Source organism: Chelon labrosus, assembly GCF_963514085.1.
Source record: "Chelon labrosus genome assembly, chromosome: 3".
In the NCBI taxonomy this organism is placed as follows: Eukaryota; Metazoa; Chordata; class Actinopteri; order Mugiliformes; family Mugilidae; genus Chelon; species Chelon labrosus.
This window is the reverse complement of record NC_140339.1, coordinates 30,374,353-30,389,916: the sequence shown is the minus strand read 5'-3', so window position 1 is coordinate 30,389,916 and position 15,564 is coordinate 30,374,353. Positions and strand designations below refer to the sequence as shown.

General features: G+C 40.5%; 1 protein-coding gene across 1 annotated transcript in view; it reads left to right on the top strand.

Moving 5' to 3' along the window:
* Positions 1-15,564, top strand: part of LOC311485741 (neural-cadherin) — a gene marked incomplete at both ends in the record, with an annotated part of 265,222 nt that overhangs the window by 194,872 nt on the left and 54,786 nt on the right. Inside the window, 2 exons of the mRNA XM_084541334.1 lie at positions 1,127-1,341; positions 13,975-14,102. Of these exons, the coding sequence (XP_084397460.1) occupies positions 1,127-1,341; positions 13,975-14,102 (343 nt within the window). The remainder of the gene's footprint in view (positions 1-1,126; positions 1,342-13,974; positions 14,103-15,564) is intronic.

Below are 15,564 nucleotides of genomic sequence, written 5' to 3'. Positions count from 1 at the left end.
AACACAGGAAGGGAAATGAGAAAGAGAATGAAGGAACATTTGCTTGAGAAATGGGCCGTCCCCAATGAGGAGTGTGTGCGCGCATACACAAAATGGTGCAAATACACGTCTTTGCGTTTGGGTTTATAGGCTCTGCAAGCAAAACTCAGAATATCTTGGGAAGCAGTTGAAGTGTGAATAATATAAACCAAAGACAAACTCACTTATTAGTAGCGGGAGAATTCCCCTGGAGAAATACCTTGTTTGTCGAGCTGTGTTTGTATGTATAGTCAGGAGGAAGGCTGTTTTTGCAATTTGTATATTTTATAATTGGTGGCAGCCTGTGGATTGAGTAGAGGGATTTTTTTATTTTGCCGAAAGAACGCAAGGCATTCTCACTAGACTTATATACAACCACTAAATAAGAAAGTATAATAAGTTTAAATAAAAACACTAAGAATCAGACAAATAAGAGAAACTGATGTAGGACATGCCATGGAGAGCTTAAATTTCACTCTTCTAGAGCTCTTAATAAACAGGACCATTTGTTCTGTGTGTTAATCCTTCTTTTTGGCAATGTGTATTTAAGGCTTTTTTCAAAAAATATGGACATATGGTGCAAAATATGAGATAAAATCACTTGGACTAAAAAGGTAGGATGGTATGCAAGACTGAAAGAAAGAAGAATACCAAAACGTATGTTGTGTTCATAGATTCTAAGATGAAACGCTGCCGTAGAGAGGAGGTGAGAGGTGAAATTTTGACAGGAAGCAATGGTACAAATGAGCACTCGAATGTGTGGAAATACAGAGAGAGGAGTTTCCCAGTGATGTAGTTATTCTCCCTGTGGTTTTGCCACTAATGAGAACATCTGCATGAGTGAAATATACAGAGTCAGAGAGATAGCCGAAGGGGTGCGCTGTCTGATAGAAGAAAGCGACTAGACTTAGACACACTGAGTGCAGATATATGCCAGAAATTCTTGAAAGAATAAAGCACGGTACGTTGTTACAAAAAAGAGGGGAAGGTTGGTATCTGAACCGTGTTTTTAACCTCATTTTCACAAAATGGCACAAAAGTGAGTCAACTGTTTATTTCATTCACTAATTCATATCATTTTGGCTCTTGATTTCCTCTTCTTCCCAAGGTGCCAATGCCCAGCTCAGTATGAAGGGCCTGAATGCCAGCAGAACAAGCACAGTTTCCATGGCAACGGCTATGCCTGGTTTCCTCCCATGACGCCTTGTTTTGAGAGCCATGTGTCGCTGGAGTTCATCACAGACGTGGCTGATGGATTGCTGCTGTACAGCGGCCCCTTAGCCCAGCTGCAGGCCTGGGACCACGAGGACTTCATGGCCATAGGTAGGAAGCATCATAATATGTCCCACCTGGCTGTGGCTGAAAATGCTTTAAGTGAGATGAGATGTGATTGCATTTGCCTTTTTATCAGTTGCACTTTGTGAACAGAATATTAGTATTAGGTCAGGAGCTATGTGTAGTGAAAGACACTGTTTCTATAGTGTCAAATACCTCACTAAAATGAAACTTACCATTAACTATTCAAAATGACAGAAACCATCCTTGAAAAAAAAAAAATATTTGACATGTATTTTAGTGGTTTAGTTTGACCCAGGTCCCATCCGCTAACATGGAGGGGGTGGAGCTTATGACCTATACTGCAGCCAGTCACCAGGGGGAGCTCTACTTGCTTTGGCTTCACTTTTGAGGAGCCTTTCCGTAGTCCATCTTTATATAGTCTATGGTTTAAACACACAGTGTGTCCTGGGTTACATCAGAGACTGCCTACTCAGCAGGGGTGCTCTATTTTTGCCTCATTCATTCAGGAAACATCAAACAACCGCTGAGAAAGTGAGAGCCTTTTATCATATTGTATCCTTGTAGCTGTCAAACAGCTAGCAAAGTTATGAGACAGGACTTTTAAGACTAAAATGTTAAACTTACTGCTTTATACAACAAAAGTCAGTCTTGGCTTGTTGTGCTTTTTCTTCTTTTTTTTTTTTAAATTGTTTATTTAGATAGGGACAGTGCATATTGATGGACATCAGTACAAGTACACAATGTAAATATGCTAGAATTAGCACCATAGCTAGTTTTCATCTATTGTCCCTAGGCAGATACAGTACCTCTTAATAATAATAAAACTATGTAAAATCCCAAGAGCTAAATGCCAGGTTAGGTAAATGGCATTGTCCAGGGAAAATGGAAACAAGCTCATTACTGGCTGACATTGGCATGTTTTCACCTAGACAGTGCCCTGAACTAAATATTTTGCTAAAATGTGCAGTTTAACTTTAACGTACCAGCTCCTGCTGTGCCTGGACCTTAACGGAGAGGATCTGAAAAGTGGCATTTAAAAAAGGGCATCAAAGCTTAAAATAAATTGAATATATGGTTATCATCAGGCAGCAAAGAAATGTACAGTACAAATGAACAAACTTTCAATTAGAGTGAACATTAAAGGTTATTACTAAAATTGAAATCGAGTAGGTTTAATTCTGTGAATATTAACGTGTGAATATTTTAAGGATGAGACAGTTGTAGTCTCTCACTTTCACAAACTCCTGCTCCACAAACTCCTTTGTATTTTGTGTCCTGTTCTGTTTCTGTCTCTTTTGCACCTTAAAATGTCTGTACTTGCACGTTAAGCTGCTCACCTGTGCCTTAAATTGCCCCCCGGGGACAAATAACGTTTTCTGAATCTGAATGAATTCTCACTATGATATGCCATACACTGTGAAGTTGGGATAGTAAGGTCTGAAAATAGGTGTAAATGGAGCTTCATCGAGGTCATTAGTGTAGCTCTTAGGTCTGTATCAAACCATGCCAATGTTCGGTCCTTTACCGGTGTTGTGTCGCAGTCTATGGCCCTAGTTTTTGCACTGTGTTCCACACCATTGGAAGTGTTCACGCCTCTGTCAGCAGGTTTTCAGTCGATACAGCATGTTGATGCGGTGTAAAGAGTCAGTTAGAGATTTGCTGTTCCAGTTCGTGAACTGCATTTTCATCTTGTCTTAACACTGAAGTTTCCGCAACAATATGATCATCTAGAATGAAGAAACTGTAGACCAATCATCAGCATGATTCAGGAGAGGCAAGCTCTGTGTGACGTTTTGTAGCTCTTCCTAAGCTCCTTGCCTACGAGCTAAGGGTACCTCTTCCAGGTTCACCTTTTGAATGAAAAATACAGACTACTGCCACCTGCTGGTATGAAGGGTTTTCATTCCCCATGCTTGCACAGAGAGTAGTGCTAGGTAGCTGTACGTTGTCATCATTGCAGAGTTCAGGTACAACATTTTGGTCCAGACTCATCCACCCTGAGGCGACGTCACAGGTCTTTGATGTTGGTTTGGTGTGTCCATGCCTTATAAGGGAAAATTATCCTTTTTTTTGTTGCTGTGTCAATATTTTGAACTCTGAAGACAGAACAGCTGATAGAATTGACTAGACGACGGAAACAGATGACATATTTCTTGTGCAACATGGTATATTTAGTTTTTTTAATCAGAGAGACTAACACCTTCCTTGTCTCTCTCACTACTTCTTTCCTTTGCATTTATTCCTCTCTTGGGAGAGATGCTGTTGTTCCATCACTGCCAAAGTAATCTGTGTAGGAGGTGAGGTCCGCCTGGAGAGCCGGATGTGTTGTGTAGTGTGTGCATTTGTGTGTATGTTGCAAGCAGGTTTGCTGCGTAAATTCAGATTTATTTTCTTTGCTTTGGTCGCTGTTGCTGTCAGAGGGCGTCTGTGCATCTGAAAGCCAGTCATTGTGTGTTATTGGGTCGTAAAGACTTAGGATTAGGTTAGCTGAGTTGTTAGTGGAGTCGCTGAACAGTGTGTAATTAGAGTCAGGCTGTACATATTTAGAGCTCTAATTAACTTGTTTCAAGGTCGACCTACTGCGTGTAACAAATCTATCAGTGAGCCTAGACCGTGCTGCAGCTTAATACCCCTGCATTACAGTTTATAAGTCTGTCAGTGTGCCAACAGCTTTATGATAAGATATCTTGAGAGGGGTTTTGTCCATATTTGCACATAAAAGCAATTGATGGGGTCTCTATTTCATAGGTTTAGGCAGTATTTTAATTGGCCTTGATAATACCAGAATGGTGGGAACAGGGAATATTTCAATATCATAGCAAAGCAGAGTGAGCATGCTGGGTTAAGTTGCTGGGGCACAAAAAGTTCTGTTGGTCCACTGTTCACCCTCACAGATACATCTCTTTGTGTGTTGTTCATGTAGTATGTGCACTGTCTCTTCCAAGTTCCTATCAAGTAGAGTGCATGCAACAAATTATCCATGGCACCTTTGTGATTAGGCAACATACACTCCCCAGCCCCCGAGCTATCTGCACATGGCTATCTGAGAATTTATTATTACAAAACATATTCACTGGTGGGTGTGATAGAGGAACCCCTGTCATATCAGATGTGAGCGACACAGATTTTTAATAAAAGGATACTACTGACACAATACATTGTTGTAGCCCAACCTTACTACAAGTTGTGTGTGCCACTAATTATACAACGCACAGATATACTAACACTACAGTATGTGATTCTGTTGAGTACTTGTATATGAAAATGTAAATACATAGAGCTTGCATACCTATACGATTTAAGATTAAAAAACAAGCTTCAATGAACAAATAATATTAAAAAGCAGGAGGGAAAAACCACGTCTCTTTACTTTAAGGATGTGTTGACACAAAGTTAATTTCTCTGGCCAGAATCTGAACTCTACCAAAAAACACAGTTTCAAGCATCCATGTCTCAAGTTGATGCTGAAAGCGCCATATAGAACTGATGTTTTATTACTAGAGGAATTACAAGGAACAAAATTGGGGGATTCACTGCTGAATCAAGCATGCTGTGAACTCAAGACTGAAGGTTTCATTGCAACATCAATGTACAAAAGATGCACTGGAAATGATGATATGTAAGATATGTGCATAGCAACCATGGCATGACTTCAGGTTGAAAGCATAGTTTGAAAAGGGAATTGCAATAATGGTTTCAGGAAACAGAAGGATCTGGGGAGAAAGAGTGGAAATATGGATCTGAAGGATCAGAGCCAAGAGAGGGGGAGAATCAGAAATGTCAGGGGGCTGCAAAGGCGACTGCTTTTTCATTCATTAATGTCAAGTGGCACTAATATATTTCGTTTTTACCACACCGCTAGTCTGTGTTTGAGGCAGCGTTCACCTTGTTACTAAGGCTTGTTAAGTGTTGCTGTCCATTGAGCCTAATCATATTCCCTACTTACTTCTTCTCGCTGCCTCTCTTTCTCTCTCTCTCACACACACACACACACACACACACACACCCACACACGCACACACTTCTTGCTGAGATGCTGGTTTGCTGTTCTAAAGCCACCCACTCAACCGCCCTTTATGCTGCCGAAGGGCAGCTGTACCAACCTAGCTCTGCTGTGTAGGCCAGAGAAGGTGTAAGGCACTCATGCACACAAGCACACACTGAGAACATAGCCGTGAAGTACATCCAATCATTGGCCACTTGGGGAGAAGTAATTACATGGTTATAACACAGAGCTGGTGTAGTTTGTGTGTGTACGTGGATAGAGCATAATAATAACCATAGGTAAGACCAGAACATCAGCTGTATGAAATCCATTTACTTTAACCATTTAAGCTTAGGATGGCCATCTTGGTTTCTAGTTCAGGGTCAGTTTGTTCCTAGTTACGTGTTTCTGAAGTATGAAGCTCAATCAGATTTCCAGAACAGCAAGAAGATTTCGAATCCAGGCTGACTGGGTCCTTTCTGTGTGGATTTTGCATGTTCTCCCTGTGTCTGCGTGGGTTCTCTCCGGGTACTCCAGCTTCCTCCCACTGTCCAAAGACATGCTCATTAGACTCATTGGTGATTCTAAACTGGCCGTAGGTGTGAGTGTGAGTGTGAATGGTTGTCTGTCTCTCTGGGATGGGCTCCAGCATCCCCACGACCCTTCACAGGACAAGCGGTTACAGAAGATGAATGAACATACAGTAATGTTGTACAGATGTTTTATTCATGAGGGCAGAGTAACCCTTTATTGCACCATGGAGTACAACCCATTCCACAAAAAACACAACTTAATAGACTCTCTGGTTATTTTTATGTCTTGCGTCAGTTAACTGTGTCAGAAACCACTGTCTGCTGCTAGTGATTTAGAATACAGCTAACAGCAGCACATACATGCACTTCTAATCTATAATGAATACTAAGTTATCTGTGCAAGCTGCTTTTCCGTTGGAGCAGTTTTCTATAAGTGATATTAAATTCTGTATGTGAAGGAGGTGATTTTCTTTTGTGTTTTTCATAAAAGCCTAGCTGCAGAGCCAGAAGAACAAAACTGAGACCCTTATTGCAGTATGTGCACATGGTTTGTGTCCAGCTTTTGTTAAAATAAGATTTGTTGAGTAACACTTCATATGAGTAACCTTTAATGTTTTTTGTATGGATCAGATATTTCTAGTGAACATGTCTTACTGCTTGCTTTTGAACACACATACATGTATTTGACAGATGTAACACTGTTTCATCTATCCCACCACCTGCCTCCCAACTGACAACTTTGACATTGTTTGAACCATTTGCAATCTCTTCTGATATACTTATTTTGCAGTCAGAATTCATCATGTGCCCTATTTTAACCAGGCGCTACAACATGTGTGTAGTAGATGGTCTTGTGATCAGAATCAGTGTGAGCATCTGAAAGCACACCTGGTTTGGTTCATGTTTGTGCAGCATCTCAACAAGTGCAAAATGGCTCTTAGCTCTGAAGGAGGTGTGCCTGTAACAATGAGATGTGGCAACGAAAGCTCGACAAATAAAGACACTGCCTTTCCGGAAATCAAATTTTTCAAATACGCTGAATTGTGATGATATAGAAAGAAAAAGGGAAATAGCTAGTATAAAAGCTAAGCTAATTTTATAAGGCCCTGAGGTAATACTGCGCCAGAACTATAACTGATGTGCTGAAAGACAATGTAGTTCAAGACAACTTCACAGTTGAACACTAAGACCATTTATCATCTATGAGTTTGCTTAACAGTCAAAAATAATTCCACACAAAACATAAATGAGGTTCTGTTTACCTTCCGGGTTAGAACACCTGGCCCTTTAAAGATGGGTTCCTATTTATAGATTCATACACGGCATCTCTCAATTAGACTCGAAACAGCAAACGTTCAAATACATATCAGTATTATGGTTCCTACAACTAGCCTCACTTTGTCTAAAATGAGACTTAAAATAGTTTTTTATTAGTGCAGTGAGTTTTGGAGTCACCACAAGACTTAAGAGGCAACCAGGACACTGTCTAAATCAATGTGCCCTTCCAAGATACTGTTCAGAAACCTCTGAAACTTTCAATTGGATGATTAATCAGTTGATAATTTGCATTATTTGCATTGTTATAATTAATTTAATAGAAGTTTTATAGGTCTATTAGCACAAACTGCAGTGCCTTAATCTTGCAAATGCACCTGAAAGTAGCATTGCCATACTAGTCATTAGCATCCGCTCTTGAGAGTCCTTGATGTAAAATATAGTATATATTAGTGAGAAAAGGGCATTATGTAATTTGTCCAGGTTTTCCAGGTCCAGGCTGTATAACTGGCTCACTTGGCAGTCTGGCTTCATCAGCAGTGCCACGCTTTAACCTCCGTTGTATTAGGAGATTGTTTGTTACAGTAATGATTTGTACCCAGCTATGTCAACAATAGATGACAAACATGACTGGAGGTGTTAGACTACTCTGTGGTGCTTGAGCAAACACACAGGACTACTCTCCTTCTCTCTCACACAAGCATGCAAAGACTACCAGCCAGAGGCTTGTGCTTGTCCAATCAATAGACGAATTAACCAGACAAATTAAATTTGTGTAATTACAATACCCTCGCGGAATGGGAAAAGTTTGCTGGCAGGGAGTCAGATAAGGATTGGAGACTGGTGGGTGTTTGTTTTTTTCTTTTATACCTTTTCTCTTGACCAAAGAGAAACATTCTCTACACTTAATGTGGCATGTATTTGTGTGTCACTGCTAGACAGGAGGATTGAGTGATGAATAAAGATCAGAGATGAATAACATAAAGCATCTAGCTAGCAGCCACACCTAAATACACAGATTCACTTTGGCATTATGTTCAATTTCCACAGAGCTGCTGTGTTGCCGTTCCCCCCAGTCAAGCACTACAATGGCTTTCAAATAGCAACTGCTGCTGGATGCCAAGATCCAATATACATCGGCTGCGGGGCTTGCTAGCTAGCTGACAGATCGTTTATACAAGAAGCTCTTTGCTCTATACTTGCTGTTTCGCCTGCTGATATGGACACAGACTGACTTCTGTGGACATTGGTGTATATGGGTCTGCTTGAGTGTGTGTGTGTAGCAGTGCTATTTGTAATGCTGTTTACACAGTCCATATACTCTCAGTTTGACTCCAGGTCATCAAAAGAAGAGGACATTTTTTCATATTTGAGAGCGCCCAACTCTGTTGGAGGCTTCCACACAAAGCATACACTTTTACTCCCTCTTACTCTTTCTCTTTTGGCCTCTTGTCTGTGTCAGAGTCGGAGGTAATGAATTACGTATGAGTAGCAGCATGGCCGTATGGATGAGGCCTTTAAAAGCAAAGTCTTGTCCTAGCCCTAGTACACCCAGACTCATGCAGGCCCCTATGAAGATGTTCTCATTTGCCCTCTGCTCTCTCAGCTAGCCTTTCAAACTAACCTCTCACATTCTTCTTTTTTTCTTATCCGTTTCTGTTTGTATGTCTCTGTGCGGCTCTTTTACTCAGTCCACTTGCACTTAACTTTACTAGAGCAGCAAAGAAGAAGCTCAGTAGCACTTGTGTTTGACAACAGTAATGTGCATGTTTCTCTATGAGACTGTTGGGCTGTCTAATTTTTATTATTCACAGTTTCTTCATTGCTTGTTCTGTTCAGGCTGGAGATTTTCACCATATACACTATATTACCAAAAGTATTCGCTCACCCATTCAAATGATCAGAATCAGGTGTTCTAATCACTTGGCCTGGCCCCAGGTGTATAAATTCAAGCACTCAGGCATGCAGACTGTGAAACAAGACATTTGTGAAAGAATGGGCCGCTCTCAGGAACTCAGTGAATTCCAGCGTGGAACTGTCATAGGATGCCACTTGTGCAACAAATCCAGTCGTGAAATTTCCTCGCTCCTAAATATTCCACAGTCAACTGTCAGCTCTATTATAACAAAATGGAAGCGTTTGGGAAAAACAGCAACTCAGCCACGAAGTGGTAGGCCACGTAAAGTGACGGAGAGGGGTCAGCGGATGCTGAAGCGCATAGTGCAAAGAGGTCGCCGACTTTCTGCACAGTCAATTGCTACAGAGCTACAAACTTCATGTGACCTTCAGATTAGCCCAAGTACAGTACGCAGAGAGCTTCATGGAATGGGTTTCCATGGCCGAGCAGCTGCAGCCAAGCCACACATCACCAAGTGCAATGCAAGGCGTCGGATGCAATGGTGTAAAGCACGCCGCCACTGGCCTCTAGAGCAGTGGAGACGCGTTCTCTGGAGTGATGAATCACGCTTTACCATCTGGCAATCTGATGGACGAGTCTGGGTTTGGAGGTTGCCAGGAGAACGGTACATTTCAGATTGCATTGTGCCAACTGTGAAATTTGGTGGAGGAGGAATTATGGTATGGGGTTGTTTTTCAGGAGCTGGGCTTGGCCCCTTAGTTCCAGTGAAAGGAACATTGAATGCTTCAGGATACCAAAACATTTTGGACAATTCCATGCTCCCAACCTTGTGGGAACAGTTTGGAGCGGGCCCCTTCCTCTTCCAACATGACTGTGCACCAGTGCACAAAGCAAGGTCCATAAAGACGTGGATGACAGAGTCTGGTGTGGATGAACTTGACTGGCCTGCACAGAGTCCTGACCTGAACCCGATAGAACACCTTTGGGATGAATTAGAGCGGAGACTGAGAGCCAGGCCTTCTCGACCAACATCAGTGTGTGACCTCACCAATGCGCTTTTGGAAGAATGGTCAAAAATTCCTATAAACACTCTCCTCAACCTTGTGGACAGTCTTCCCAGAAGAGTTGAAGCTGTAATAGCTGCAAAAGGTGGACCGACATCATATTGAATTCTATGAGTTAGGAATGGGATGGCACTTCAGTTCATAGAATGAGTAAAGGCAGGTGAGCGAATACTTTTGGTAATATAGTGTATGTAAGGTGGGCAGGCTTTGACACTGAGATTCTGTTCAGCGGTTGCATTAACTTCCATCCTAGGCTATCCGATCGCAAGTGACCAGCTGTACGTACGTGTCTTCAGACCTGGCATTAAAATACGTCTCCAGCCAGCTCCTCAGATCTGATCTCAGTTCCGTGCTCTGTATGCAAATAAACACTGACATCATTTGGGTCGCAGTAGAATTCGAAACAGCAGCTAGATCAGAACCGTGAACAGTAATGTTTTTGTGTATGTGCCATGGCAATGCGTCCTTGAGTTTGTGCATCTTCCTGTCATCTTTGTTTTATGACAAGCAGCCTTTTCTGAGCTCCCATTTACGTATAATTGTAATGCTATAACATAATCTTCCAAGCGGAATTTTTCACAAAAAAGGAGAGCAGAAGTAGGAAAATGTATATTTAAAAAAACTAGAGTCACCCTTTCTAACAATTACAGATCTTTAATCTTTACTTTTCTAACCAAAGATCAATTTATTTCGAAACCCTTCCAGGACGTGAGATGTAAAAGCTAATCCAAGCTAAATTATTAGACACTGATTGGTCATGCCAGATTGGTATAGCTTTAGCTATTGGTGCCCTGAGAGGATACATTAACTTTCTCCCAACTTTAGGGCACAAACATTTCACTGTCAAATTCTCCTTTCAATTTCTTCTGCTAAAAAAGTAAATCAACTTCTATGGCACAGATACATTGGCTATTTGTTAACAAAACAAAGTCAGTGAAGGTGTTAACAGCTTATTATTGGGTACTGTTATATTTTTATTGAGCACCGTTCATGTCTTATTAGGTAAAATCGTATATATCTCGGTTTCATTGCAGATTTTGGGAGTTATATCAGTCTTTAGTAGGCTTGGCTCAAAACAAAAGGAAAAAAAAACATCCAAGCTTTGATTAAAGCCACCTGAAACTATAAGAAATGCAGAAATGAATAGGATGAATTCCCAAATATAAAGTGAGATTCTCACCCTCTCCTTTGTTGAAGTGAAAGGGCCACATCTTTTCTTCACTTCTTTACTGCTGCTTTCTGGGTCCTCTTTTCATTTCACCTGTTGTCCATCATCCTCCTGGTCTTCTGCCATTAACTCTGCCTTTTCCCTGCTTCGTGATAATTCACATTTACTCCTGATTTATCCTCTTAAAGTTTCTACTCTTGTTTGTCCTTTACTTTTTACCATGTCCTTCAAAGTTGTGCTCTTTTTTCCTCCTTGCCGTCCCGTTGGCTCTTTCAGTACCCCTGCATGTCACCTCTATTCCTTCTTATACTCCTTTCTCGCTCTTTCACTTCCACCCTGCATTACTCCTTTCAGGCCCCTGAATCAGTTTTCATCTCTTGGGGAAATGTCACGTCAATCTAAGCAGGCTTCTTAGTTGTGCTGGCGGATCAGTTGGTCAGTCCACCTTTTAAGTGGTTTTAAGTGCCTACATCTGGCATACTCATGTGTGATAAAAGTGTGAATGGGGTAAATACACAGTTACACTTTTCACACTGATATTTTTGTTTTCTGCCGGGTTTATGCAAAGGCCTTTTGTGGCTGTGACTGTGTTACCAGCTCCAACATTTCTGGCTGCCACAGTGTTGAAATACTGATATCTGTGAGATTAAGATTAAAAAACAAACTGGACACTAAATGTCCTTTGGATATTTGGAAGCTTTGGGTTGAACTGATATATCTGGTATTTTCAGTCAATTGTCTGGCCTCAGCCTCTACATTAAAATTAATTGGATCATTCCTCAAGTACAACAGTAAGTCAAATCTAAATCTGCTTCCAGGTAATTGAATGAAAGTTGAGAGGCAAAAAAATAGGCTTTTTGCTTTTCTTGTGTATATGTTTTTCGTTCTTTTAGCTGTATGAGAGGCAGTATAATGAAGTATAGGGCATTCATCACAACAGCACATCCCAGCCTTGACAAGGCCATTAGAGAAGAGCAGCTTATCATGTGCTCAACAACACCTAATTTCATTTAGCTCAAGGTGACAATGCAGGGAGATCCATGTCATGAAATCAGTTGAGAAGGTCGCATTACGCACGAATATTAAGAATAAATTCTCACTACATGTCGAAAGTAAGCCTGATATGAACAGTATTTCACTGAGGCACTATGAAAAGCAAAATGTCAGTAGAAAGCACTGGTGAATTATTTGAAAGCAGCACAATGCAAAATCTCACTTACAGGGAGAATATTAATGAAAGAGTGAAGGAAGTCAGGAGGTAAAAGAGAGAAACATAGGATGAAGGAGTGCTGATTGACAGAGTGACATTGCATGAGGTGTAGCAAGAGAGATGACGAAATCTCGGCTGAAGTCATGCACACAACTGACTGACTGATGAGCAGCAAGACAGGGGTTTTATTTTTGTCAGCCTCTTTTGACTTCACATTTCAGCTGACATGAAGACAAAATGTCAGAGTAGAACTTTCATGGGGTTGTATATAATTCTAGCAGTTATGAACCCCCCACGTTTTGTAAGAGTTAACATGCAAGTGTCAAATGGGAAGTTTCAAAATGAAACTGAAACAGATGCTCTAGCATGGAAGTTGCTCCCTAATTCTGGCAGCAAGAGTGTGGGAGTGTAGCTTCAGATTGTCTCTGGGAAAATTGGAAACATGAACAATCGAACATGAACTTGTGACCCCTTATTATTATTATTTTTAATTGAATACAGCCAGCAGAGACTTGCTGCAGAACTGACATAAGCCATAATTTCAAAATATAATGACAAAAATATTTTTTGAAGTTGTTGTCATTTGTAGTGTTCAGAGTGTGAACTGATAAAAAGGTGCAACAGAAGTTTAAGTAATGGTCAACCACGAAGTAGTCGTGAGGAAAGACTCCAGCTCACTAGAAAGATAGACTGCATAAGTCAAGGCAACTGTGACAACATTTCATGAGCAACAAAAGCAACAGGAACAAAAATAAAGTCAGTTTTATCTTTTTGAAATCATAAAAATGGACAGGAGGATATGTGAACTCTCTGTGGGAACTATAAGAGGACTAAAAATAATTCAGTGAAGACCATAATGAGGCCTAGTTCCACTGAGTCAAAAAAAATTGACATCTAGCAAGTTGTGAGTTGTGAGACCTTCTGATTCAGTCTCTGGATGTAAGCTACTGTAGCAGGAAGTAAGAAGTCTCTTCAGTCACAGCAATATGAGCAGAAACACTGGGATGCTTAGTGTTCAGTGTTATGTATCGGCATGAACTTTTCAAGTTCACTGTGCATGATGATGGATGGCCAGTGCTGACTGGTAGACATAATACCTTACGTATGGTGCAAGCTCTACCTAACCACTTCATTAACTTTTAATTTCCCATTTGAGTAAGTCAGAAAATAGAAAGCAATAACTTAATTTTCTGTTGTTTGTTAACTCCCATGAGATGTGAAGAAAAAAAGCACATCACTGCAGCCTGTGGACAATAATCCTCATTATCACTAATATACAGAGACAGCATTAGCAATGTGATGCACCATGTAGAGACTGGCAGTGTGCACTCTTTAATGTATGACCCTTCATACACCACTTAATTATTTGGCATAGGGTATAGGGTTCAGTTTTAGAGACTTGGATACCAGCACCAAGTTTTGGTTGTCAATAAACTGAAAGTGTTCAAATAGCAGCTCTCAGAACTAGTTTCTTAAATCGTAATGGTTTAAAGGAAAGTAACTCAACCCTCACTAGTCTTCCCTCTCTTTCTCTCTCTACTTCTCTTTCTCTTTCTCCATCTAGAGCTAATAGATGGGACCCCCACATTGAAAATCAACCATGGCTCCGGCACAGTGGTGCTACAGTTGCCAGGCAACGTGAACGTGGCAGACAGGCGGTGGCATCGGCTGGATGTCCGCAGCAACAGCAAGGTGGGACACTTTATTCATTGAACACCAACCTCCATTTATTTGGCAAATCAAATTTAAGTATTTTCACACTCTGCTATATTGGTAGACAAATAGGATCTTTTTTAATGAGACAAGAATTGTTTTCCTGTATTATAATTAAACTTTTAAATAGATATACAATGGCCATTCACACAAGCAACCCAATTAACCCGTCTTATACCCACATTAGCAATAACTTGAATCTTAATTGTGCAAAGAAATCAATTAAAGGATCTAACTTTCTATTTTGCAAGTAGATATCTATGAGCTGCCACTAGTGCTTTTCAGCTGGTGCTATGTAAATACCTCTGTGTGTTATGTGAGGCTGCAGATATCACGGATATCACCTGTAAAGTAGAGGTAGTGCCCTCTGAATGTGTTCGTCCATGAGGTAAAAGAAACCAATAAACCACTAATATGGTTGTACTGCTGAACCGCACCTGCTTTGGCTTGTCCACTTGCCGATGCTAAACATCCACCCATAACTTTGGCCTCAGTTTGTCATCACCTCATGCAACCTGTAGGTAGTTATGAATGTAAGTTATGAAAGTTTGGCCAATACAAGGAAGTGAGGACGCATTGTCCATATTTATATACAGTCTGTGGTTGTTGCAGAATGGTTGTTGGCCTTTGCTACTGGTAGTTTTTGCATCTTATTTATTAAAGCAGAAATACAGTAGAAGTGAGGACTGTACAAGGTGTAATAAACAGATCATCAACACAACTGTACCATCTGTGCATTATCATTCTTTGGATCTTAAAATGGGAATGGTAACCAAAGATTGTGTTTTATTTTCTCTCATTGTCTCAGAATTGCAGTTGTTTTTTTCTCACGTGGCTTAGTTCATTTATATATAAGAAAAAACAAAAAATAAATAAAATCATGACCTTCTGGACAAGGTCTCCTGCTGCATTGGGGTAATAACTGTATAAAAGTGTGAGTGATTCAACTCATAATTCCTGCCTTTGTTGTGAAATATTAACTTATACAGCTAAGCATGCATAATTATTTCATATTACAGATGCCAAATATCACCTATTTGCAGGGCTAATTAATACAATTATACTGATTAGGTATTATAAAACTGTAATATACTGCACTGTACAGTGAAAAGGGAGATAATTGTGGTAAGAGTGAGATGAATGACATGCGATATCCGTCCTTTGGCATTCTCTGCCCAGGATCATTTTAAGTGAAATTAAGCTAATCTTCACTTGACTGAGATCCATCTGCAGCTTTTTCTTTTCAATAATTCACACATAACCAGTTGCTTGAAGATTTCATCATTTTAAATATCAACAAGACATTTGGCAATCCTACATTTAGGGGCTTTGTCATGAGCCAGCCTGAAAGCTTCGAGGTTCACAGTCTCACTGTGAGCGTAGCACACCTGAAAGCAGGAGGACTAGCTGTGTCTCAGCCATCTTTCAACCCAGTGTCACA